The sequence below is a fragment of the Ambystoma mexicanum genome, chromosome 3q, assembly GCF_040938575.1.
Source record: "Ambystoma mexicanum isolate Mex_15411 chromosome 3q, UKY_AmexF1_1, whole genome shotgun sequence".
In the NCBI taxonomy this organism is placed as follows: domain Eukaryota; kingdom Metazoa; phylum Chordata; class Amphibia; order Caudata; family Ambystomatidae; genus Ambystoma; species Ambystoma mexicanum.
Window position 1 is genome coordinate 930,032,925 of NC_090926.1, and position 26,174 is coordinate 930,059,098.

Consider the following 26,174-nt stretch of genomic DNA (forward strand, 5'->3'; position numbering starts at 1 on the left):
CCGATATCCCTTATCAACCAGGACGCTAAAATACTAACGGCAGTCCTACCCAACCGCTTAAAACAAGTAGTACCCATGCTGATTCACCCGGACCAAACGGGCTATGTCCCGGGATGGAACACGTCATGGAATCTCCGTAGATTACACCACGTGATAGATGAGACAAACCAAAAACAAGATAAGAGCGCAATAGTGTCCCTGGACGCCGTCAAAGCCTTCGCCTCTGTGTGCCGGGAGTGGCTGGTGAGTGTACTCACTCACTTTGGCATTGGGGAGGGGTTCCTCCAATGGATAAGACTGTTATATAAAGAGCCCAGAGCAAGGGTGAAAACAGGGCAATTCATCTCCAAAGAGTGGAGGATACATAGGGGAACTAAGCAGGGATGCCCACTATCACCAATGCTGTATATCCTGACTCTAGAGCCGCTGGCGGTCTTTCTTAGAGCAGAATATGGAGACACCGGGACATAGATGGGGTGCGCCACCAAAACTTGTTATATGCGGATGATATGCGGTTGTTTGTAAACAACCCGGCCACAAACCTACCCTGCCTCCTAGAGGCGATTGGGGCATACACCAGACTTTCGGGCATAGCAATTAACAGAGAAGTCCCTAATCTTCCCCCTAGCAGGCCTAAAGCGTGTCCCCCCGGATCGCCTACCGGATCTGGGCCTGACATGGGCACCACACTCCTTCAAATACCTTGGTATAGATAAACATCATGACACTGCCGACACCCACAAAACCAACACACTTGTTGCCCTGGAAAAAACACGGAAGTCAATGAACACTTTCATTGGGGAAGATGGGAAGAGCAGCCCTCCTGAAAATGGTGGTACTACCGCGTCTACTATATCATTTTACGAACATCCAGTACAGCATTCCCAGGGCATTTTTCATCAAACTAAACACGATAACACGTTCATTTCTATGGGGAGGGGGAAGAAACAGGATCGCGATAAGGACCCTGCAGAAGGACTATGAAGAAGGGCGTATTAGACTACTGAATTTCGAAAAGTACTATCTAGCAGGGCAGCTGCAGTTCACAGTAAAGTGGCTGGGGGAGGACAAAACAATAGACGCAAACATCTTTCAGCCAGCACTGAAGCAATATTATCTAAGAAAAATACCATGGCTCGACAGACCCCATCTCAAGACCCTTTCGAATATGCTCAACATCGCCATGGGGCTTTGGAATAGGGCGTGGAAACTCCAAGGGACAAAAGATCCATACTCGGCACAAATCCTTCCTAGCAGGTCTTTTGGGAGGGGACACAAACACACTAGCAGCATACCGAGTGCACTGGGAAGCTAAAGGTGTAGCACAAAAACGGGGAACCTGAGGAGCGAGGGAAGGTGGGCGGACTTCCACGAAGTGGTGGATGAACATGAAATACATGAGGGCAAATTTATCCTATACAATGGCATGATAAGAAACATTAAGAAAAGATGGCCAGAATGGATAGGCCAGGAGGAGGAGACAACACTAGACGCATGGTACGACATAGCAGAGGGAACACACACAACCTCCAGGCTATATGAACAATTATTAAGAGAAAACAACCCGCAGGAGCAACACACGAGGCAGCGCTGGGAGGAGGAACTTCGGAGGCCCCTCAGTGACCAGGAATGGACCAGGGCATGATACCCAAAAAAAGTGTCCAGAAATGCAAGATTCAGACAGGCGCAGCTATATACAACGCACAGAGCATATTTTACACCTAAAATGAAGAATAAGTTGCAGATGGGGAACCAGAAAAGGTGCCTCGCTGCTCAGCGGAGGAAGCTGACATGGTGCAAATGTGTTGGTCTTGCCCAGTGATACAGGACTTTTGGGATAAGATCAGAACCAAGATAGCACGAAGTGGACTCCAAATTCACGCGGAGCACCCGGAGAAGTACTTTCTGGTCCTCTTTCCAAGAGAGAGCAAACAGGAGTCGCACTTAGCTAAAATAAAAGACCTAATATGTATACTGGCCAAGAGAAGAATAGCAATGACATAGAAGTCAAGGGAGCGTCCGAACATAGAATCATGGTGGGCCGATCTTCAGAAGTGGACGCTGGCAGAGACTGCAGTGTGGATAAGACAAGTAAAAAGAGGAGAAGGAGAAACAGCGCAAAAACTAACTGCATGGAACTCCCTAATGCAAGATCTGTTCGGCTGCAGGGAGGAGGGAGACAGCGAAGACCCTGCGAGAACAGAGGATCAATAAACAAAGTAGGAAGGCTGAGCAGAAAGCCCTGGGATAAGACTATACACGCACTAGACTCTGTGACTGCCTCAATGGGTAGATCGGACTGCAATAACAAGGTCGCCGGTGAGAGCGATAGAAGCAGGACAAAATCTGTGCAAGGTGCCAATACGCCAGTTGTGTTATGAGCGTTTGCATGTTATTTGTTTTGTTGTTGTTATAAAAAAAATAAAAAACAATAAATAAAAATAAAAAAAATGTAAGAGGGATCGGCTCCGACAGGAGGTCATTGACTCTCAGCCGGTTATTGGGAGATTGATAATTAGCAAGGATCATTATATGAAATGTCGTGCCAAAGATGAAGGCCTCGAGGCCGAGGCGTAGGAAGGTCCAATCCACCTTGTCAAATGCTTTGGTTGCGTCCAGGGCCAGCAGGGCAAGTTGTTGTGCTTCCTGATTGGCAACCTCTATTAGGTTTAGGGCTCTGGGGATGTTGTCTCTCGTTGAACTGTGGGTTATGAACCCAGTTTGGTCCGGGTTTATAATGCTAGGAAGGATGGGTGCAAGGCGGTTGGCCAGGATCTTAGAGTATATATTGGCATCCAGATTTAACAATGAGATGGGCCTATACGAGCTGTTGTCCTTGGGTCTTTTCCGGGCTTGAGGATAAGGATCGTGATGGACTCCTGCATGGTAGGGGTGATACTTCCGGTGGCAGCAAATGAGTTGAAGAGCCGGGTTAAGGGAGCCACCAATTGAGGGCGGAAGAGTTTTATGGCCTCCTCAACTTCCTCGCTTGTGATGGGCGCTTCGAGTCCTTCCCTCGCCGTGGGTGTAAGAAGTAGGAGAGCTGTCTCCCGTATATAGGACTGTTGTTCGTTTTGGTCCCTCGGGACTGCAGTTATTATCTCTGTTTGGTGGGCCACTGCCAGTCATAGCTTCTCGCGTTCCACGAATTGGACCGTGACCTGTGAGTCGCGGAGGCACAGGATAGTATTTCTTTTCTTTGATTTGGCCACTTTGTTCACCAGCAGCTTATTTGCTTTGTTATTGTTGACATAGTACCAATGTTTAGTCTTGGTTAATAGATGTGCAGTGGCTTCGGCGTAATGCGCCTCCAGCCTCTTTCTTGCTACCTGTAGAGTTCAGTAGGATTTTGGGGACCAACCCTTCCGCTTGTGAGTGGCTTCCGCTTCCCGGACTTCGGTTTCCAGAACGACGTGGGCCGCCTGTTTACGCTTATGGAAGGCTGCGCCTTGGGCAATCAGTTCCCCTCTGAGCAGCGCCTTCATGGCATCCCAGGTGTTGGCGGGGGAGGTATCTTCGTTGCGGTTTTCCGTAAAGAGGTTTTTTATTGTCCTGGCTATGGAGTCCCTCACTGCCATGTCATTTAAAATAGGGTCATATAGAGTCCATTGGCAGCGAGGGGGGGGGGGGGGCCGGGTCGCGTGCTCGCAGGATCAATGAGACTGGGGCATGGTCGGAGAGGATCCGGGGGCTAATGAGGACGTTGTCTGTGAAGGCCAGAGACTCGCCTGAGGATCGGAGGGAAGGCCAGCAACAGGTCAATTCGAGAGAAGGTATGGTGCACATATGAGTAGAACGTGAAATTGTCCTCCTCTGGAGATAATACCCTCCAGTTGTCAATGACATCCAGGGTTCGAAAGAGCTGGAGCAAGCCTTTTGCTAATTTCAGGTCTCTGGATGATGGGGTGTGCGATCTGTCTTTGAGTGGGTCCAGGGCTCTGTTAAAGTCTCCCCCAATGATGACTTGCCCCTCAATGAATGGTAGGAGGGCCTCCTCTAAGTCTCGGTAAAACCCTTCCTGATGCTCGTTAGGGGCGTAAGCTGAGATAAGAGTATAGAGTTGGTCAAAAATGATGCATTTGATTGCAATGAAGCGGCCTTCCTGGCATCGTAGTGAGTCTAGGATTAACGGTTTCAGTTTTTTTGCAAAGAGGATAGCGGTGCCTCCCTTCTTGGTGCCATTGGAGGCCAGTAGTTGTAGAGGGAAAAATCTACTGCGGAGGCGAGAGAAAACCGCCGGCCTCAGGCGAGTCTCTTGCAGGAAAGCTACTGAGGTTCCCTCGTCCTGTAGCCTTTGCAGGATGGATTTTCTTTTCAAAGGGGAGTTTAGGCCCCTGACATTTAGGGTGGTTAATTTCAGTTTTTGATGTGAGGGCTGGCCCTCTGGGCTCCCTTGCCAAGGGAGGGGGGGGGGGGTTGGGAGGGCCTCAGGTCAGCCATGGTCGCGAGGGGCAAGCTGATTTAGTTTCTCCTGAGGCTGGGGTTTTTCAAATAGCCTCCAACGGGAGGAACGAACTTCTAACATTGGCCTCCAACAGGGGGCCAGAACCTTGACCTGGGGGACCGATTTTAAGTTATCGGTACAACCCCCAGCCAGCTAAACTGTCAACTGCCTAAGAGGCTGAATTTCACTCCAAGGGTAAAACGGTGACATCCACCTTGGAGTTGGGTACGGACCGCATGGGGACCGCAGCAGGATTGAGTAAGCTGGGTTCCGATGTTATGTATTCTTTGAACCTTCCGCAGATCACCATTTAGGTTTATGGCTTCTCTTCACTCTTGTCCAGGGAGCACACCTTGGCTTGGCGGAAGCTGTGCCCGGCTCGGTTGTCTTCTGGCTGGGGGAGGAGGACCCTGTGCCCCCCAGGGAGCCGGGGCGTAAGATTGATGCTGCATCGTCGAGGTGGCTGATGGATCACAGGGTGCCATTGTGCGAGAATTGCAATGCCGTTGGAAACAGCCACCGATACTGAAACTGTTGGTCTCGGAGGAAGAGCGTAAGAGGGCGCAGGACTCTGCGCTTCTGCAGGGTCAGGGGGGAGAGGTCCTGAAATATTTGAAGTGGGGAGCCCTGAAATGATAGTTCATCACATGAGTGACCTATTGCCGAGATAGCTTCTTTGGTGGTATAAAAATGGACCCTCGTGATGACGTCCAGGGGGGTGGGGGGAGCCGAGTCAGTTCCTCGTCTTGGGCACAGTCTGCGGGTGCAATCGAGTAGGAGCTGGGCCTCGTCCAGGATCGGTAGCAGTGATTGGAAGAAGTTGCCCACGTACTCGGGTAGCTCCCAGTCGGGGATTGAGGAAGGAACATCCCGCATACGCAGGCACAGTTTTCCAGATCCTCCTGCTTGTATTTGAGGATCTTGGTTCTGTCCATTAAGGTATGGATTGAGCGTTGCACTTTCACCAGAGTGTTGGAGTGTTCTTGCGCTAGGTCTTTGGATTCCCCCATCCTGTGTTCAATGTCAATGACCCTTTGCTCTATTTGTTCTAGCTTTGCTCCGTCATGCAAGATCTGAACTCTGCTTTGATATCGGACATGAAAGCTTGGAGGTCTTCTTTGGTTGTGAGGAACCCTTTATCATCTGGCGCTTTTTGAGGCATGAGTTTTGGAGGGTCTGCTTTCTTCCCTTTCTCCGCTGCTAGGAGCATGGTGGAAATATGTGCAGATTTGGGCGGTTTCAGGGATTTAGCCATGGTTCCAGGGCGGGAGCGGGCGCCACACGAGTTTGTGCCACGTTACGGTTGCTGGCCGGTGGGTGAGACGCTAGTTGACCAGTAGAAAGTCCCAGGATGCCAGCCAAGGGACCACACTGTCTTACTTTGGTGGCAGTGGACGAGTGAAGTGGGCAGGGGCGCCCCAGAAAGTGGCCAGTCTAGATAATGATTGTAGGTCCTTTGCTGCAGTGTGGTAGTGGTTAGCACACGGGGAAAGGCGTTAGAGGGGATCCAAAGCTATGATGGCAGTTGGTGCTCTACTCACCGATTGCTGAGAGCTCCCGGAGTGAAGGCAGGGGTGGGTCAGGTCTCTCAGTTCTGGTGATGATAGGAGGGGGGCAGGGGCGCCCCAGGAAGCTGTATGAAGAGTTGCTGTCAGCCAGGACTGCCGTAGATGTTCTTAGAAAGTTCAGGATTCCAGGGAGAATGTAGATTGGGCCCTGGAGGGAGGGGGGGCATGTCTTGTGGGCCTTAAAATTCCAGTCTGCGTCCCCTAATGGTGGAGTCCTCTGCGGGGAGTCTGGGCTGTGGCTAGGCAGAGCTTGGCTGTGTCTGGAGTACTCCGGGCTGGAGGCACTGGCAGGGGAGTAGGAGCGGATGCTATTCCCCTACACTTGGGTGAGGGGAAAGGGGGCGAAGGCCCCAGGTGGTTCCTGCCTTGCGGAGGGAGGGCACTGCTCCAGGCCCATTATTCAGGGCTCAATTAGTGGATTCTTAAGACCTGTGCGTATCATGGAGCTAGGGGGAGTCGATGTGCTGTGCGGGTGGAGCAGGGGCTCTGTGAGAGCGATGGCAGTCCTCGCTCGGGTAGAGTGGAAGTCCAGTGCGGACTGGCCCCACAACAGAATAATGGAGGCTATAGAGAGCCCCCCGCTGCTCCCCAAGCATGCAGGCATTGGGGCGCCGCCGTTTGGGGCGCCGCCGTTTGGGGCGCCGCCGTTTGGGGCACCGCCGATTGCCGCCGTCCGTTGAGGCTTCCCCATGCACCCAAGGTGCAGCTGGTGGTCAAGGGGGGGGCCCTCTTAGGAGCACGGCCACGTGGCCACTACCTCACCCCCTCTGCATTTAGGGAGAGACCAGTCACCCCGTTGGTGAGATTGCTGCAGCACGGGCGGGGGGGTTGGGATGGAGGCTCTGGGGGGCTTGGCTCTAGTGAGGTGGGCGGCCGTCGCGTTCCGCAGGCTGCAAACCCGTTCCAAGGAGGGGGCCAGTTCTTCCCGGGGGGAGTTGACAGGTGAGTTAGGGGTACCTGGAGAGCAGAAGTGGGCTGAGAGTGCTATGTTGAAGGCACTGCCCTCGACAGGTGCAACCCGTGTGGATCTGGTCCAGGCTGGGCTCCCAGCCGAGCTTCGATCAGTGCTGCATCCGCGGGTCAGGCGCAGCAATTCGGGTCGGCGCTGTCAGGATCCGCCTGAGGGCAGGGAAGGATTTCAGGAGTCAGAGGCTCCCCAGCGTGGTCCCAGAGCCAACGAGGGCTGGTGGATGGCCACAGAGATGCTGCCGACACGGCCCGTCCGCCATATTGAATTTGCCTGGCGGTCGCCGCTGGCAGGCACCCTTACTGCGTTTACAGAGTTCTCGCTCGCGTTACGAGCTAGGATCACTGATAGCAGGGCTTCCAGCTTTCCGCCACCCGGATCGTGCATTTAGAAGGTTGGGCCATAGCAGGAACTAGCGGTTTTCAGTGATCGATGCGGTCCCCATGCGGAGGCCATTAGAGGAGCTGCCACATCGCTGGCACTCCAGGCCACGCCCCGTAAACTCTCTTTTAGAGACCATACTGTACCCTCAACAATACAAACAGTCACAGTTATAATCTAATCTTCGCTCCATTACCAACTGTAATTTCTTGCTGAAAATAATGGATAAAATCGCCACAGAACAACTAAAAGAATATGTAGACAGTAATCTCCTCCATCCACAGCAGTCAGGATTCAGAAAAGCGCACAGCACTGAATCCGGTCTGTTGGATCTACAGACAGAAATGCTAGGACTCCTGGACAAAGGAAAAGCAGGCATACTTATTTTATTGGACTCTCAGCGGCATTCGACTTGTTAGACCATCAGAAGCTCTGAGAGGCCCTAGACTGTGTCGGAAACTGCTCCCAGGGAGCTATTGATTGGAAATCCTTGTTCCTCCAAGACAGACAATCTAAAATAATATGGGGAAATCAAGCATCAACAACTAAACCAGTGGATTGTGGCGTCACACAAGGAGCTAATTTCTCCCCACTGTTGTTTAACTTGTACCTACGGTGCCTTTTTACATTACTGACCCAACTTGGTATATTCTTCACGAATTCTGCTGACGACACACAGTTGGTGTGTGAACTCAGTGGTGATTACAACCAAGACAGTAATACATTAACATTCATCTACAACACCATCGAAGCCTGGATGAAGGTAAATTGGATGTGCCTCAATGGCACCAAAACTGAGCTCATGATCTTTGGCTCACCTTTGGCCAGAAAAAAACTTGAGTTCAGATTACGCCACTTTTAACATCAAGGAAACACCAATCATGGTGGCGGAAAAGGTTAAAACATTAGGAATTTACATGCAGGCATCACTTGGAGCTGAAGCCCAGGTAGCATACTTAAATGAAACTGCCAATACTACCAAAAACTCCTGAGGAAAATTAAACCTCTATAAAACAAACAAAATAGCACAACCATAGCCAGAGCCACGATCCTCTCAAGATTAGATTATGGAAACACGCTAATGCTGGGAGCTAGCAAAAAATGCATAAATCAGTGCCAAGTGATTCAAAACAACGCGGTTAGAACCATCACTGGCAAAACTAAAAGGGACCACATTACAGGAGAAAGGAGAGACCTGCACTGGTTAGCCATAGATGAAAGAATCACTTAAATCCTTGATGCTAGTTCACTGCCCCACAAATGGAAATGGCCCAATATACCTCCAAAAACAACTTAAGAAATACAAAACAAAACGAAATCTTAGATCCATGAACAAAGGGCTACTACAGAGCAAGCTATCAAAAAAAACAAATGGATTAGGTAGAGCATTCCCTACCAAAGCCATCGCAAAATGGAACACCTTACCCGAATCCCTAAGAACTGAAACAAACCTACAACGCTTTAAAAAGAAACTGAAAACTTTCCTATTCAAATAATCATCCACTAAAATGACCACCTCAAACTGATTTAACTATATATTTGCGTTGTCCCGTCACCATGTCCCCTCTCTATATGGTGAGCGTTCCGATGCCTGCGGGTGGCAGCGCTATAGAAATAAATAAAATAACACACATCTTTCTTTAAGATCTGCCCCACTCTTTCCAACCCTTCCTCGAACCAGTCTTGGAATCTCTCGTGTACAGGAATGCGGTCCCTAATTGGTGGTGCCCAAATGTGGCTCAAAGGTGAGGGCCACGTCGTGACCCTGCCTTTTCCCTCTTGACTCTCCAAAGGGACCAGAGTGGGCCCAGCATCTGTGTACCCATACCTTTCTCAGGGCAGTCTCTTGCAGTGCCCACAGCCATTCTCCGAGCGTGACTGGCCAAAAGAGATGGTTCTCAATGCCTACCCATTGCTTTTGTTTGTCTAACAATAGGTGAGGGACTAGAGCTCTGAACTGGGCCACCCTATAGTATGTGCGCATTTCAGGTAGCACCACCCCTCCTTTTCCTTGGGTTGTACCAGTTGTCTATAAACTACCCTGCATTCATTTCCCTGACAGAGGAACCTCACTATCATTCTTTTTATTTCCCCAAAGTGTATGTCCGGTAGTTCTATCGGCATTGCCTGGTATAGATATAATATTCTAGGTAGGAGGACCATCTTTAGCGCATTCAGTCGCCCTAGCCATGAGATGGTGAGTTTCAACCAGGTGTCTAATTCCACCAAAGATCCTATACAGTAGGGGCTAGTGGGGAGGGAGTGCATCTCATAATGTGTCCAATTCTCTAGGTATATTCACTCCAGGTACTTCAAACTATTCTCCTCTACCTGTATTCCCAACCCTTCCCAATCCATTCTGTGCTCCTCCGTTGTCTCCCCCAGGAAGAGGAGGATCGATTTGTTCACATTTACCTTAAAACCCAATAGGCGTTCATACTCTTTTACCACCAGGAGCACTCTCGGCACTGTCCCCTTCACTTCTGAGAGGTATACCATAATATCATCTGTGTAAATGATTAGTTTGTGGGACTCTTCTCCCACGCCTATACCCCTTATACCTCCCCCAGTGGCTCCATTGCGAGGGCGAAAAGTAAAGGGGATAAAGGGCAGCCCGGTCTGGTGCCCCTACTGAGCCCAAATTCCCTGGATTTTGCCCCATTCACTAGAACTCTTGCCATATGCCCCAAGTAGATGGCCCTGCACATCTTGAATCCCACTCCTATTTTTCTGAGTACTGCAAACAGGAACCCCCATCCGACACGGTTGAAGGCTTTTTCCGCATCTAAGCTCAACAGCGCATAGACCCCCGAGGTCCCCACAAGCCCCCCCCGACATGTTCCTTAAGATCTAAGGTTTTCCTTACCGCCACTGGGCCCTGTCTCCCCGCTATGAACCCCATCTGGTCTGGGTGAATAATTTGTGGCAACTTCTCCTCACAGCGTGTTGCTAAGATTTGCGCGAATATTTTTTTGTCTACGTTCAGGAGCGAGATGGGGCGGTACAATGCACGTTGAATGGGACCCTCCTTGGGGATTACCGATATCAGCGCCTTGTTGAAGGTGTCTGAGGCCTCTCCCGTTTCTAGATGTGATTATACAGCTTCACCATGTCAGGATTCCAGAGTACTTTTTATAAAATCCAATAGTGTATCCGTCCTCCCCCGGGGCTTTACCATTCGGAAGACACAATATCACTTCCTGCACCTCCTCCGTTGTTATTGGGCTCTCCAAATGTTCCACCTCTAAGCTTGTGAGTTTGGTCATGTATATCCTGCCTAAGTATTCTCCCATGGCTACTTCTCCCCCAGGTGCTTCGGATTTGTAAAGGGTCTCATAATATTGGGCGAAGCCCTCTGCTAACTCCTTAGGCGTACCCCGTGGACCCCCTGCAGGGTTTTTACAGCACGATACCCATCTCTCTGCGCTCGGAGTCCCGCTGCCAATAGTGCATCTGCCTTATCCCCCTCCTCATAGTATTTCTGTTTGAGATACCTCAATTTCCACAGTTTCACCCATCTCCAGTGCCTTCAGTTGCGCTCTTTTTGTGAGTAGCTCCTCCCTGATCTCATCCATGTTAACCTCTGTTGCGTGCATCCTCTTCTCCTTCCACTTTCTCTATTCTCAACTTGTCTTCTCTTAGGTTCCTCTCCCTTTGGCATCTCGCCCCCTCTTTGATGAGTAAACCCCTCCAGGTTGCCTTTCCTGCGTCCCAAACAACCCCTTTGTCATTCAATTCAAAATATTCAGTGATTACCTCCCCCAGTTGGTCCGCAAAGAGGGGGGGTCCTTCCACAGCGTCTTGTTGCAACGCCAGCTACTGTCTGGTCTGTAGAGCCCTGCAACATCTAGGGCCATGAGGACCATGTCATGGTCAGCCCAGCCTACCGGTCTTATTTCGCTATGGGTCACCCTTGTCCCTTGGTCCCTATTCATGAGGGGGTAGTCGATCCTGGTGTCGGTTTTGTGTAGAATGTGTACCCCTCTTTCCTCAGGTGTTGTTCTCTCCATACATCTATTAAGCCTCATGTCTCAATCGTTCGCCCCAAGTGCCCAGGTCTACCCTCTATCTCCCCTGCACTATATGTTCCCTTCAGTCTTTCTGTCCCTCGTTTCATCTGCCCAGGAGTTAAAGTCTCCCCCTATTATGTACAGGTCGGCTTCCTGCTCCTGTATCACGTTGAGCGCTTTTGATATAAAGTGTGCTTGCCCCTGGTTGGGTGCGTACAGCGCTGACAGAAGCACTATCGCCCCCTCCAGGGTCCCCTTCAATATCAGCAACCTTCCTTCAAGCAGGTTAGTAGTCATACAGTCCCGCAGCTTGCATTGCTTATGTAACACAATTCCGACCCCCTCCTCCCACTTGGAGTCTCCCGATGCCCAGTGTACCTGACCTATTCCTGCCCCTCGTAACGGTCGCTCCTCTCCATGTATTAAACGCGTCTCCTGCAGGAAGAGCACATCGAGTGTCGCTTTGCGGAATTTACTAGCTACCAGTGATCTTTTGGTAAGGGAATTTAGACCTTTCACATTCAGTGTCCCCACCACCAGACCCCTCCCGGCTTCACCTCTCCCTATTGCGAATGCACCTCCTCGTCCATCTCTTCCCCATCAGTTTAGCCTGTGACTATTCTTTCTTCCTCCCCATTATTCGTGGGAACTAATTTCCTTGTTGGTGTTGTCACTTTCCTCGAAACCATAACTTTTATATAAACCCCACAACAGCAGTTTAACCTGTAACAACTGTAACTTAAGTTCAGTAAGAGTCTTGGAGACGCCCTTTCTCTCACCAAGGGCCACTTTGGGGCAGAGGTGTTCACCTCCCCCCGCGCAATTTCTTATTCGTACTTGTGTTTGCATTCCGATGTACCAGTTCTCAACTCTTCTCTCACTTCAGTCCTTCTCTCGGAATTGTTCTCCAGCGAGTATTCCGGCATTTTGAGCATCTTGTGGGGGGATGGTCCATTCAACCTCATATTTTCTGCCTATCTGACCCCTCCCCCTCCTCTGTGGTCCGGGTGCTGTGTCCTGTTTGTCTCTGCTCGTGCCCGATCCTTCAGGTCCCTTAATTCAGATTCTGCATCCACTGTGAGGTGTCCTAGGGCTTGTTCCGCCTCCTGTACTTCCTCAACTTCAAACTGCAAAGAAAACAGGTATCCCCATCTGTATCGGATTCGTTTCTCTTGGAGCCATTTTGTGAGTGGTCTACAAGCTCTGCGGCGGGAGAGAGTGAGGTTGGATAAGCCCTGGTATATCGACATCTTAGAGCCTTCGAAGTCAAGTTCCCTCTGCTGTTTAGCCCTGTTTAGAACATCTGTCTTATCCTTGTAGCTCGAGAACTTCGCAACGATGGAGCAGGGCCCGCTCCCGTATGGTCTACCTCCTCTGTGTGCCCTTTCAAGCTATACCTGCTTTCCTCCGTCCGCCTCAAACAGATGGTGGATCAGGGCTTGGACCTTCTCCTCCACTTTTCTCGGGGCCTCTCTCGCTGTTTCTTTCAGGCTCAGTATTGTTATGTTGTTCTGTCTCTCCCTATTTTGTAGGTCATCCATTTTCAACATAACTTCCTCTTCGCCGAGCTCCAGTTCTGCCATTCTGGCGTCGAGTCTCATTTTGACCAAGTCAGCGTTCAATTGGTTGTGTCCTAGGCCTTCTACTTTGTTGTTATTCGACCAGTTAGTTCGGTGAGCGAGGCCTGTATATCTCCTCTGACGGCCTTGATTTCTGCTAGAATGTGGCCTATATCTTCCTTCATTGAAAACAGGGACATGTCCGTTCCTGACGCTGCTCTTATATCCTGTCTTTTTCCCGCTGCTCCCGCCATCTACTTTGGCTACCAAGTCACGCTAAGTGTCTCTGTTCCGCTCCTGTAGAACTCCAAGGGTCCCTCCAGTTTTCCTTTGCTACTGCTACACTGTCTTTGTCCTTCTCCTCTGATCTCTTTCTCCTTCTTCCTTTTGCTCCACGTCCGGCGCGATTCCTCTCGTCTATTGTCCTTCCCTCCTCTCACCACAACTTTGTGCTACCTCTCTTCTTTTACCACTATAGGTCTGCCTTCCTTAGTTCCTGAAGGGGAATTTTTGCTTTCCAGTCCGCTCCTCCCACGTGGCCCCTTGGTAGCTCCTTGGTCCGCTTGGTGCTCCCTTCACACCTCCTCAGCAGTCCGGATCTCCATCTCTCTATGTGTTCGTTATCACCGTGGTTGGGCCTCAGCATCGGTTGCGCCTCTTCCCCTCTTTTCTGGTAGCAAGTTTGTGTGGTCAGAGGGCCCCTGGTTCCGTGCTTCACCTCTATCTCTGGATGATGGAGTAAGACGATGAGAGGAGGTGTACCAGGCAGGAGAGAGACGGGAGCTACAGCTGCATGGCGGTGAGAGCGGCCCAACCCGCGACTAGAGCCCCCCCAGGTACAGGGCAGTGGACCAAGCGGAGATAGAGGTGAAGCACGGACCAGGACAATACTTCTTGCATCACAGAATGGATAACCTGTGATTTTTACGTGTCACAAAAACAGTGCAAAGCACTGAAACCGGGAATCCAGGAAGCGTACAAAAGGTGGGCAGGCAAGGCTGAGGCAAGGAGCAACCACAGGGCAGCAAGGAAGAAGAGAGCCAAGGAAGAACCTTGCAAAGATCAACTAAGTAGAGAGCAACAGGCCAGAGAGCAACCTGGCAGAGAGCAAGAAACGAGGAGACATCCAACAAGAGTGTTGAGACGTGCCGAGCTGCATCTACTTCCTGCTTTTATATGTGTAGGCATGGTTGCTAGGCAACGCTGTGCGGAACGCACTGACGCGTTTGTCTGGCCTTGGCCATGATGTGGCTGGGAAGGTCAGGCAAACATAGCAGCAACCAGCTGCCTCGCAATTCGTAGTTCTGGGCTCCTGCCGGGTCAGCAAAGAGCCGGGGAAGACCGCTGAAGTGTGGGCCAGACCACCAGGACCCAGGTAAGGAGTGCGATGCCAGGTCGGCAGGTATCGTGCGCCAACGGTCATGCAGCCGCCAGGCTCCCGGGCCTCAATTGAGGAACCAGGAGTTACACAATGGTGTAACACGGGCACTGACCAATTTCAATCAAGTATCGAAGACTTTCGAATGTAAACAGGGTTTAGCTTAACCCGTTGCAGGGCAACTTCGATTTTACAATTCCTTCTCTTTACCTTTGTGCCCTTTGGGTTTGGATACCTAACAGAGCCTTCAAATGAGCATGCATGTGTTGCCGGACCACTCTGTGTATCAATCTTTGCTTCAAAGTTCAGTCACTCATTTAGTGCATTAATTATGTCTGCATCACTTGTCAAATACGCTTCATGCACGTTCCTCTTTAAATTCCTTCATGCAATGTTGCCCCTTGCAACCTTGGGTTACAGACAGCCCAGGTTGGTATCAGTCTCCCCAACTCACCAGCTGTGCTGCCTTCACTGGCTGTTCTTTGCTGTAGGAGCAAAAGACAGTACCGCAGCAGCAACTGCTTCTCCCCGTCTTGACAATCGCTGTGGGAGAGCCCCGGGTACCTCTGACACACAATGCAAGAGTTTTCAGCTTTGATTCCAGGTCTTACTTTTTTCTACTATCGAAGGTTCATAACAGTTACAGTCTTTCGGTGAAAAGGTCAAGGGTCCTTCCTTTTCGGTCTCGCAGTCTTTCGCATTGTATTAAACTGCCATCTTGGAACTGCTGGTTCCTCGTGTGTTTTGCCTTGCTTAGGGTGTGCTCTCGTGCTCCGACTTTTATCCGTGTGATGAAGTCAGGTGTGCGTAATGATTAGTAATTGCCTGACCCTACCTCACCATCGTATTGGGACATATCAGGTATAAGGCTCGGGTGTTTGTCTGTTTTCCCTCACAGTGAGTTGTCCGTGAGAAAGTGTTTGTCGGAAAAGTGGGGTGGGGGTTGCATCCCTAAGTATCCCACCTGGTAGGATGGGGTAAAGTTTTTATAGGGAAGGGGATACTGTGTCTCGCCGTCCGGTGTCCAACTTCCACTCCCCAAAGCCCCCCCCATCCATGTGATCCTCCTACACTGATCCACCCCCAGGAACTGGATCCAAAAGCATTGGCAGTGCCCTGGCCACCTGGAAGACAGATCGCCGGGGACCTTCAGGTTTCTCACACTGTGGAACCACATACTAATCAAAATTTGACTTGCCCCACGGTCTTGCAAGTCAAGACCCTGCTCTACAAAGAGCACCTTCACACACCCACATCTCAACCCCACCCAGCCCAAAATCCCATTTTAGAACCTCCCGTTCCAGCCATATCTTGTTCCATCTCACATCCCCTTTCAGTACTGTGGCATGTTCCGAACTAACTGTAAAAGTGATCTATTCTGTGCTGCAATAAATGGATGAATTCCTGCATCATTTAAGATTGGGATTATCTCCACCTCCTGAAAACCTCTACCTTGACCCAACTAGCCAAGCAAACCTTCATCCCATTAATAACATGCTTAACTTAGCCACACTCAACGACCCAGGCGGTAAGTTACCGCCTGGGCCGTGACTTTACCACCATGGCGTAAACTACGTTTACGCCATGGTGGTTGGCGGACTTACCGCCCCATTCCGACCTTGGCGGGGCGGTAAGTCCCCAATCCCCATTTACCCTTCCCCATTCCCATTTTTGCCCCATAGGGCATAATGGGAGTGGGGAAGGCGTTAATTACGCCACCGTAAATTACGGTGGCGTAATTAACTCCATGGTCCCTTAGCGCCATGGATTTTAACACCTGCTAAAAGCAGGTGTTAAAAGCGCCATGGCGCTAAGGGACCTCGTACTCAGGCGGTAAGGGTCGGCGCTGTTAACGCTGCCGTAAACCCCTTACCGCCTGGGTCGTAATGAGGCCCATGGACATGGTGGCAGTAGCTCACCTTAAGTCTTTTTGGACGATCACAACTGTCTATTCTCTATCCAATCTCCTAGTCAAAAGTAACGCACATTACCTTGCTTTTGCGATGACTTGCAGATGGTTGAGAGGGAGGAAGTGTATCGTTGGTCATATTTGATTTATCAGCATATTTGGTTACTATCAATGACAAGATCCTCTGCGTCTGCATAGCAGCAGCGGCTCTGGCGTCGCTACTAACACCAGCACTTAACAAGCATTGGCAAATCCAACGTTTTGGCTTTCGCAGGAGCTGGTTTATAGATACAATTAAGCCATTACCTTTCAAAAGGCTGCTCAGAGAGCACAGACCTAGCTAAATGAGATAGAATGGAGAAGAGCAGAGAGGGGCAGGTCGTGGGTGTTTTTTACCATCGGGACTAGTATACCGATGTGTGGGCATCTTTCTACCATCTTCGTTTCTCATGACAAATTGTTTAGCTAACTGGCCGCGCTTACAGTACTATCCAAAAGCCAAAACTAAAACCGGAAAGAGACAAATTCATGCAAAGTTGCATTAACATGTGCAGTTATTCCTTAGTCCATTCCTTAGTGTTTAATGTGCATCTTGCACACCTATTTGGCATATTAGAAGACTTTGCTGTGAATATTCCATCATACAGGGTTGACACCTGTAAGTAAAATGGACCGTAAACTATTCCTCAACGCAAACTGATGCAAAAAAAAGCGGTGCTACTTCTTTTGAATGTAGCACATATGATTCAACTATGAGGAACAGGGATGCTTGAATACAAAATATGTTAGACAATGCCTTATGCAATGGACAGCACCTAATGAAAGATATGGAGATACCCTATAAACTGAGATTGCACACACTCACCAGGAACATTTTGCAGGCAAGCTCCAAAAGCAATGGTTTTGTGATAACCTTTCATTGCGACAAGATGATTCAGAAAACCCATTTTGCAAAGAAAACCACTAAAGCTCAATTTCGCATCTTGGCTAGGCAAATAATATAATGGCCTTTAGGGCAGAATATCAAACAATATTAAGGGGAGTAAGGAAGATTTTCTGTAATAAGAAAAGAACATTGCTATATATTTAAAGGGGGGGTGTTCTGTCATATGGAATAAAAGTGCCTGTTCCTTCACTATTTCAAAGGCATTATCATATTCAATTGTCAAATGAATTGTAACGAGCCCCAATGACAAACTGGCCTCATAAGTATTACGGTGCAGGTAAAAACATCTGTAATTCCGTTAATGCTGAAGTATTGCCACATTACTGCACACACCGCACTACAAGTCCTGTGGTAGTTGGAGGATTGACCGCCACCTTACCCCGAGAAATTGGCAAAAATCGGCTGTACTTTCCCAGGTGGCATTACCACAGACAGTAATTCTGCCGAAAGCCCCATGGAGTCCTATGGACTTCGAAAATGAGGATTAACACGGCCCTACCACCACTTGTAATCCCACGGTAAATATGCTGGACGAAGTGGCGTCAATGGTATTCAAGTTTGGTGGTCTACTTTGTGGGAAATGTACTGAATATACCTCAGACCTACTGAGAAAGTCAAAGCGGTACAACCAACACCTGTCTCTAAAACATAGCGAGACCATCAAGCTTTCCTAAGGTTAACCGGATTACCAACGGTTTTTACCTAATTATTTGACCTTGGCTGCCAATTTTACAGACAAATTAAAGAACGCTCAACCACAAAAACTTGTCTGGGGAAAAGAAGATCAACAAAGCTTTGAAGGTTTAAAACAAATATTCTGTCTTCTTGAAAATGCCAGACTTTAACCATGAATTCATCCTTCAGACCAATGGCTCTAAGGTCAGGTGGAGCTGTATTGTCACAAGAGCATGGTGGCATGGAGCACCCCCTCTTGCATACAAGTCGGAAGTTGTTCCCAAGACAGCAATCATATGCAACTACTGAGCTGGAAGCCTAGCCCATCAAATGGGCAATCGTAAGCCTACGTTGATATCAGACACTAAGAAGATTCCAACTTGTGACAGACCACTCTCCCCTGACCTGGATGAGTCTAAGGAAATATTCCAACGCCCGAGTAACAAGATGGTTTTTAGATCTTCAACCATTTTGTTTCTTGGTGGAACATAAAAAAGAGAAAGAAAAAGACAATGTGGACTTTTTCAGCCGTTTCCCACTTCCCATTCAGGGGGGAGCCACTTGCTTAACGGGAGGGGTATGTGATGAATCTGGACTATTCGCCCCTTCTCCCCAAAGGGGAGCCACCCCCTTTGAGTTTAGGGAGGTGAGCCCGCTAAGCAAGACACTCACTAGGTGTATGGGAAAGTGGCACCGCACTGGGAGAGACTTCCCTCTTGGGGACAAGGACTATAATTCCTATAAGGAACTCCCTGTCTAGAATCTGCCTACATGGGAATCAGAAAGACAATTGTTACTTCTGTTTGGAATCTCCTGGTAGTTGCATTTCTTCAATTTCTTTCGCTTTTTCAGGCAAGGCTGGATCTCGCCAGAACTCCACAGTCGAAGAGGAATGACACAGCTTTTGTTTGTGATGACGTACTTAAAACAATGAGGAACTTGGAATGGAAGAGAGAATCTTACGCAGATGCGAGCCTCCGACAGGTGAACGTCCTGGAGTTACAGAGCCACACTTGACAGAAGGCGGCAGTAGCATGGGGAGCGACCTGAAATCTAGACAGTTGCCAGAGGGCTAGCATCCTGGACAGCAACAAAGCCAAGTGAGAGACTGAGACAGTGAAGAGACCGTCTCAACTGCTTGCGTGACCAAGCGGAAGCCGTGGAGGGCCTAGGGCCCATTAATAGACTGCAGCAGAGAGAGCGAATCCCTAATCTCAGCAAGCGAAGTGCATCAGCTGTCGAGGAAGGGAAACAAATGCTCCTGAAGAAGTAATGCCGCTGAGAGGGGCAAATATTTGTTTCCAAGGCTGTGGAAGCAAAAGGGGTTACGGGAGCCACGAAAACCCTAATGCTCGATATCGGCATATGTCAAACCAAGGCCCGCGAAAGTAATCCGACCAAAGGACAAATGGCTTTGGGGAACCCAGGAAAACAGAGCTACTGATATCTAAGGCTGGGGAAGTCAAAAAGGTTACAGGAGCCATGAAAGCCCTTACAGGCAGAAACCAAACAGAGGCACTGCTAAAGCCGGCCTATTTGAGGACAAAAGGGCTATGGGCATCCATGGAAATATGAAACATACCAAGCAAGACTGGGAACAGAGATGACAGGGTTCACATGCTCTAACCCAAAAAAGGAACAATACCTAAAATCCAAGTCAGAAACGATGGCATTGTATTAAGGAGACCCTTTTTCCACGAAAAGAAGGAAACGTTGCTCAAGTGTATTAAGATTTAAGACTGGCCATTCAAAAGTCTGGAAACCGCATTGTGAAATATTGAATAACTTTTCCAGTAGTTGGGCTGAGCACAACCCAAGGATAGAGGCCATTGTTCTGGACTATATTTTTGTTACGTTTTTCTAATTGGTGGGGCCATATAGTAAGTAGGGTTTGGACTAAAGACCATTTGTTTTGGACATTTGACGAGCACCATTAGTTTTAGTTTGTTAGGCAGGGAATTTCCCTCATAGCAGTATGGCTAGACAGGCGTTTTCTTATTGTTTAAATAAACATCCTTGAGCATGTCACATCTTAGTCCTACTCCTTCTGGCACAGAACATAATTCATATTTTAAAGAAAATGAACACACAATTTATTGTTGAATATAGGTTTCAAAAGGGAAATTAGCATACCTTAGCATCCGTACCATGTAAACATGTGAGATCAATTGCATTGTGATTGTGGGAATTGTGATTGTGGGAATACCCTCTTTAATTGTACACTGTAAAGACCCGAGAGGGTAGGGGCAAGGCTCTCAATTTGGTAGTATGGATGAGCAACCAGGCTTAAAGTTTCAGGAGGTGATGCAGGCTGCTTTTTAAGTACAGTGTTTCCGCAAAGCCCCCACAAAGGAAAGTCCACACCCTATGCTAGGTGATAACACAGCTTCTTTATATGAAACAAAGTTGTTACCTCTTCCATAAATATACGAATATAAACAAACAAACATTGTACTTGCAATACTTATTCAAAGAATGGCAAATATACACTCTATGTGGAATCCCCCTTCCCCTTGTTCTGAAGCTGCACAGGGGGATTCATATGTGACGTGAAAGGGGAGGGCGTCACTGTATTTATTCAATACAATCAAGAAATATTCTCTTATTCTCTTTAGGTGGGTAAACCAATGTTGTGCACACTATCTCAGAGTCTTGTTTTTCTACTCGGTGTGTGTGTGTGTGTGTCCGTGTGTGTGTCCATGTCCCTGCGTCTGTGTGTGCGTGTGTGTGTGTGTGTGTGCCCCTGTGCGTGTGTGGGCGTGTGTGTGTGTGGGCATGCGTGTCCGCCGATGGGGTCTGTCTCCAGGCCCTGTCAAGGGGGAGGAGGGAGCCCATCCCCCACCCCGTACTGATACCAGAACAGAGCATGGACCCCCTCCCATACTCCTGCTTATCTGTTTTGATGCAGGTGGGAGAGCTGCAATGGGGCAATGGAGAGAGCAGGACTATGCTGTGGCCAGGCACCGCAGCATAGAAGCCGGCTGCGGGGCGGGCCGCCATGGTGGACACAGTGGACAGCGGCACAATGAGAAGTAGGGCAGCGCCGACGCCGCGACAAGGAGAGGAGTGACCGGACCGCACATGCCGACCCAGAGCAACGGCCACCCGTGGGAAGCAGTGGGCGTAACACTGGCGAGGACAAGAGAGCGCAGCTCAGGCAGACAACCCAGCCGGAGCCCACATTCGCTGGAGACATTCACTAAACCACCATGGATGAGTGAAATAATAAATGGAGGCCACTACAAGCACCATATTGTTCAAGACACCCACTAAATCACCAGGGAGTCCTTTTAAGGGGAGAAGGCTTACAGAAAGGCCCTCACAACCACCCCAATAACCCACTAGCCAATCAGGGAGTATTTGTAAGTAAAGGCCTTCAGGAAGGCCAAGGCCATAGCAACTACCAACCCCACTAACCCACCAGGGAAGACATTTATAAATGAGTGTAACAGAAGGCCTGAAGGAATAACTGGTCCTAGTAACTACTACAGGCCCCATGCTAGAACCGCAGTAACACAGCATGGATGGAAAGGGGGCTTACCAACACTTATCAGCCCTCTCCAGTCACACCCCTTGGAGCAAGGTAAGTGCTGGTACAGTAAGTTGGCCAGTCCTGGAGTAGGCATTTAAGGAGGAGTTTCGAAGTTTAGTGTGGATTTAGTTCGGTGAGGACAGGAGGAGGAGGATGTCTGAGAGGCCAGAGGAGGAGAGCATGGAAGGGGTGTGGAGGTGACTGGAGAGGGGGTTCTATGGAGTGTTTGTGCATGGGATTGAAGAGTGAGTGTAGAAGGAGTAGAGTAGGAGGGGGTAGTTGTAGCAGTTGAAAGTGGTAGTACGGTTGGGAGTAGTGGTGGTCGTGAAAGGTGGTAAAAGGCGGAAGCAGTGGTATCGGAGGGTGGAATTGAGACTACAGAGAGGAGAAGTAGTAGTACTAGAGAAGTGGTGGGAGTAGTAGAGAGGCTGTAGTAGCGAAAAGGGGTAGTGGAGTAGGAGTAGTGGTAAGAGCTTGGTGGTAATGGCAATAGTGAAGGGGTGTAAGAGCAGAGGGAGAGAAGAGTGGAGTGGAAGATAACATCTTGGAAGACAAGAGTAGACGGAAGCCAGGTGAAACTGTGCGTGCACGTTGAGCAGTTGGTTCAAGGGGGAAAAGGGGCACCATCCCGAACTCCCTACGAAAAAAATAAACAGGGTTAGGAAAGTGAGAGCCAGAAGGCTCCTAGGCAGTTAAGTCAGCCAACGGCTCAGGAAAAACACTGCAGCACCAGATGGAAACAGAGATGGGTGTTGCCTGGTGGTAGTACTAACCCTTGTAAAGGACGCCTTGGCTAGATAGGGGGTAGACCAGTGGGAGGTATCCGGAGAGGAACGGCCATAGCGTCAAACTTACCCAATAACCCGTTAGGCCCTAACCTTTTATGTAGAACATACTACCACTGTATTATTGTTAATAAACAACCTTGGAATGACACATTGGAGTCAGAGTGGTTATTTACGGCATACCCCATGATACGACCTTAATCTTGAATAAACCTTTAGTTATATTTAAATAAATTTGAGTTTTGGGTCTATGTAAGGAGGGGGTGTTATATCGGTGGGCCCACCCGATGTAAGAAGCATACATTTTGTGAAATATATCTTACACACCCCGTGGTAAATTAATCATTCTGTCTCGAGGGATGTCTGCCACAACCTTCAGAACTACCCCTTTAAAGCACAGCACAAGCTGAAAAACAAACTGATATAAAACTGTGGTCATAATATTTGGGACAGAGAACATATAATTGTTTAAAGATTCCCTGCTCCTCCTGCTTTTAAGTCAGTGGAAAGGTAGAGCCTTCAGAGGCTCCACCTTTCCACTGAAGGTACAAATGTAGAGATTTGCTATTCTTGTAACCCCTCTGTCCTATTTTTCTGCCCCGCCTTTTTTTATTTTTGTAATGACAAGCAGACTTTGATTTGGAATTCCCCAATATGTGTACCATTTTGCACCAGTGGGGCTACCATACCCTTCAGCATTACAATACTCTATATAGAATTACAGATACCTAGCTATCAACTGCAGGGCTATCTTTTCGACAAGGGGTTTTAAGAGACATCTGAAAAACAACAAGAGTCAATCTGAAGTCTTCTATGATGTCAGCGCAGAACGCTGAGGAGGAAGCACACCATGGTTTAAACCCTTCAACCTACAATTGTATGTGGGTATGGCCCCTATATCCCTTTTTTATTCACATTTGACAGCCTGGAGAGCCAAGGCTCTTTGAAATTGTTAAGCTCTTGGATTCTACATTGTCCGGGAGCAGCACATTAGAACCAGAAGCCATGCCCTCTCTGCTGGCCTCAACTCCCAGGAATCCCAGGGACACAGCAACAATTCCATGTTGCCCTCCTATGACAACATATCAGGTTATTGTGAATTCATAACCATCTGCGATGACACAGCAGTAAGAGCATTTGCCATTTTGGGACTGTTTTTGTGTGACCACTTCTTTTGCATTTCCTGCAACAGTGTGGATACATGTGCCACACTTATATTACTGCATCTTATGCAGATAGTCATTTTTCTGCATTTTTAAAATCACATTTTCAAGTGAAACACATATGCATGAACTGTTAGATGGCAAATTAAATGTTCATGTTTTGAGTGGGATCAGTGAAGAGTGCCTCCATTATTTGTGCATAATTTTGAATGCATGTTACGTCCCCAAACACCAATAAGGAATGTTTAATTTAAAAAACATACTTTTCTGTAAATTAGTAAAGCCAAAATAATCTTCCAATGTATAATATACATTGGGACTATGATGCAGTCATACACAGGTAATTACCACGCTCCGTTTTAATAACATACACAAAATGGAAACATGCATACATACCAGAAGGCAGTGTCATGAAGCCCCATTATTTTTAAAAATTCCTTCAATTTCTTTTCCTTTTCTGCTACAACATGGGCCGCTACATAATATCCAAATGGGGAAAACGCCATCACTAGATAAATTAAAATGATGGCCCGTGGAAAAGTATCAATCTCCATCACTGCAGGCTCGCCCATAAGAATTACTTTAGTTGATTTTAGTTCATCCCAGACAGAATAATTTGTTTTCAACTGCAGGAGAAAGAAAACATGTGTATGTATTGCTTCGTAACATTTGCATATATTTGTTGGTGTGCTTTGCAATTTGCAAACATCCACTACTGTCAATGATGAAAATATTTAAAGGAAAGCTCCCATTCTTTATCGCAACCAGATTCACCTCACCCTTAGCATTTCAATACATTTACCAAATAGAAGACATTAAATGGAAGCTTCCCACATGCTGTCTAGGGAATAGTCATGTTCTTGTGCAGGCCCAAGACCGCAAAGAAAAAGTTCAATAATGACAAACAAAGCTTTATTTCAGTAAAAAAATACAATAAAAGCAACACATCATTCTAAGCTCATTACATTTTTTTTTAATCCAATTAGTAGACATCCTCTGCAAAGCTATTCAATTCACATCAAACATTGGCAAAATCCTGACCATCAATAACACTATCAATAACAACAACTCACGGAATACTAAAACTAAGCTACCATGCTCAATTTAAAAACAAATTCTGTTGGTACACAACTGCAAATAATACCACTGCATCAGCTTGAAACACAATAAGTAGTTGAAACCATGAATTAATCAGTCAGTTCTTTTACATTAGGCAATTTACTATGAAGTTTGATTTTTATCCAACATGTAAGTATAATATAATGGCCGGTATTACTAGAAACATTTACATGCTCCCACCTACTCCCCCAGGATTGTCCATTCAGGTGGCCAGGGAAGGGCCATCGCTTTTGGATCCCAACCCTTGCGGTGGACAAGCGAGAAGGATCACCTCCGTCGAGAGTCACAGGGGAGTGGGAGGAGAATACCCAAGGGGGAGACATGGTACTCCCCCCTTCCTAATTGCCCAGCAACCCACCCTCCCTCAGTCTTCATGGGGTATTTCCACTCTCACCCCATCTCCCCCTAACCATTTCCAATAAGTACTGGAAAGAGGAAGAGGCAATCGGGAGCAATGAAGATTACCCATATATATATATAGCATAGGGAGGCCTAACATCTAACACCTTTGATTTATCCCACTAATACAGTCATGCAAGGTCAAGCACATTTCCCCAATTGTGCACACTTGACTTCAATTGACTACCACCTACAATATAAAAAGGGTGGTTCTGCCAGAGTCAGAGAGCGTGCTGGGTATGCTGATGGATCAGTGGAGCTAAGGAGCAGAAGGCTGCAGGAAGAGGAGCCCAGAGGGTGCGGGATGCCGAGATGCTGGCCTGGTGTGTAAAAGGGGCTGCAGTGTGGCGAGGGAGCAGTGTCTCCAGGAAGCCAGAGCAGGATGGAAGGCAGGCTGGTGGCCTTGTTCAGACCAGTGCTCGTTCCACAGGGATGTGTGCCGGTCCCAGGGTTGTCCAATTGTCAGGTGGTGAGACACTGACCTCGATCCAAGAACCCCTTTACCTGATTGCCAGCGCTGCGCTTCTAATGGTGAGTTTTGTAAGCCAGAAAGAAACTCAGTAGCATGCAGGTGGCTGGAGAGGGAGCAGAAGCGTTGAGAAAGGTGAACAGCCCAGTGAGTGAAAGCAGGAAAAGCAATGTGAAGTAAACAAAATGAAAGCAAAGTAAGCGAAAGATGAAAAGTGGTAAGAAAAGGAGAGCGGAGTAACAGAAAAGGGTGCTAGAGGCGCGGAAATAAAGAGAGACAGAGCAAGTGCGCTGGTGGCGCGGAAACCACCAAGAGTGGGCGCAAGTGACACGAAACTGAGAAAGACAGTAAAGAAACAGAGCGGAGGAAGCCGGATAACTGACCCGAAGTAAATCCAGAGAGTGGAAGAGGCACCTAAGTGAGAAAATGAAGTTGCAAGAGAGCACAGCGAAAATCAAAGAGAAGTGTGCAAAAGGCAATCAAAGTTGAAAAGTAATAGTGTGCAAGAAGCACGGAAAGGTGGAAAGAAGGTGCAAGTGTGCACGATAGAAAAAGGCAGGCAGGCTATGGAGTAGCAGCTTAGCTCAACTGCTCCTGGACCTCTCCCTGAAGACATTTTCAAGACATTATGAACTCAAAAAAGAAGATTGCTGAGGCTGAAAACCCTGCTTCAAAGAAACCTAAGCAGGTTGGGGAAATGGATTACACCCAGAGCATCCAGGATATCTACAAAATCCTCCTCCAGGTGGCCCAGGATGTCTGAACTCAAGCTTACTTTATCTGATGTCAATTCAAAAACAGGTCAACTGGATGGCAGAGTGACTGCTTTAGAAAAATCCTCATCATCTATGAGTACTGAAATTGCGGGCA

The 26,174-nt window shown here is 48.3% G+C and overlaps 1 protein-coding gene across 1 annotated transcript in view; it reads right to left on the bottom strand.

Moving 5' to 3' along the window:
- Nucleotides 1-26,174, bottom strand: part of LOC138583120 (cholesterol transporter ABCA5-like) — a 3,134,767-nt gene that overhangs the window by 2,829,925 nt on the left and 278,668 nt on the right. The window contains exon 6 of the mRNA XM_069655080.1: nucleotides 23,714-23,943. Coding sequence (XP_069511181.1) covers nucleotides 23,714-23,943 — 230 coding nt within the window. The remainder of the gene's footprint in view (nucleotides 1-23,713; nucleotides 23,944-26,174) is intronic.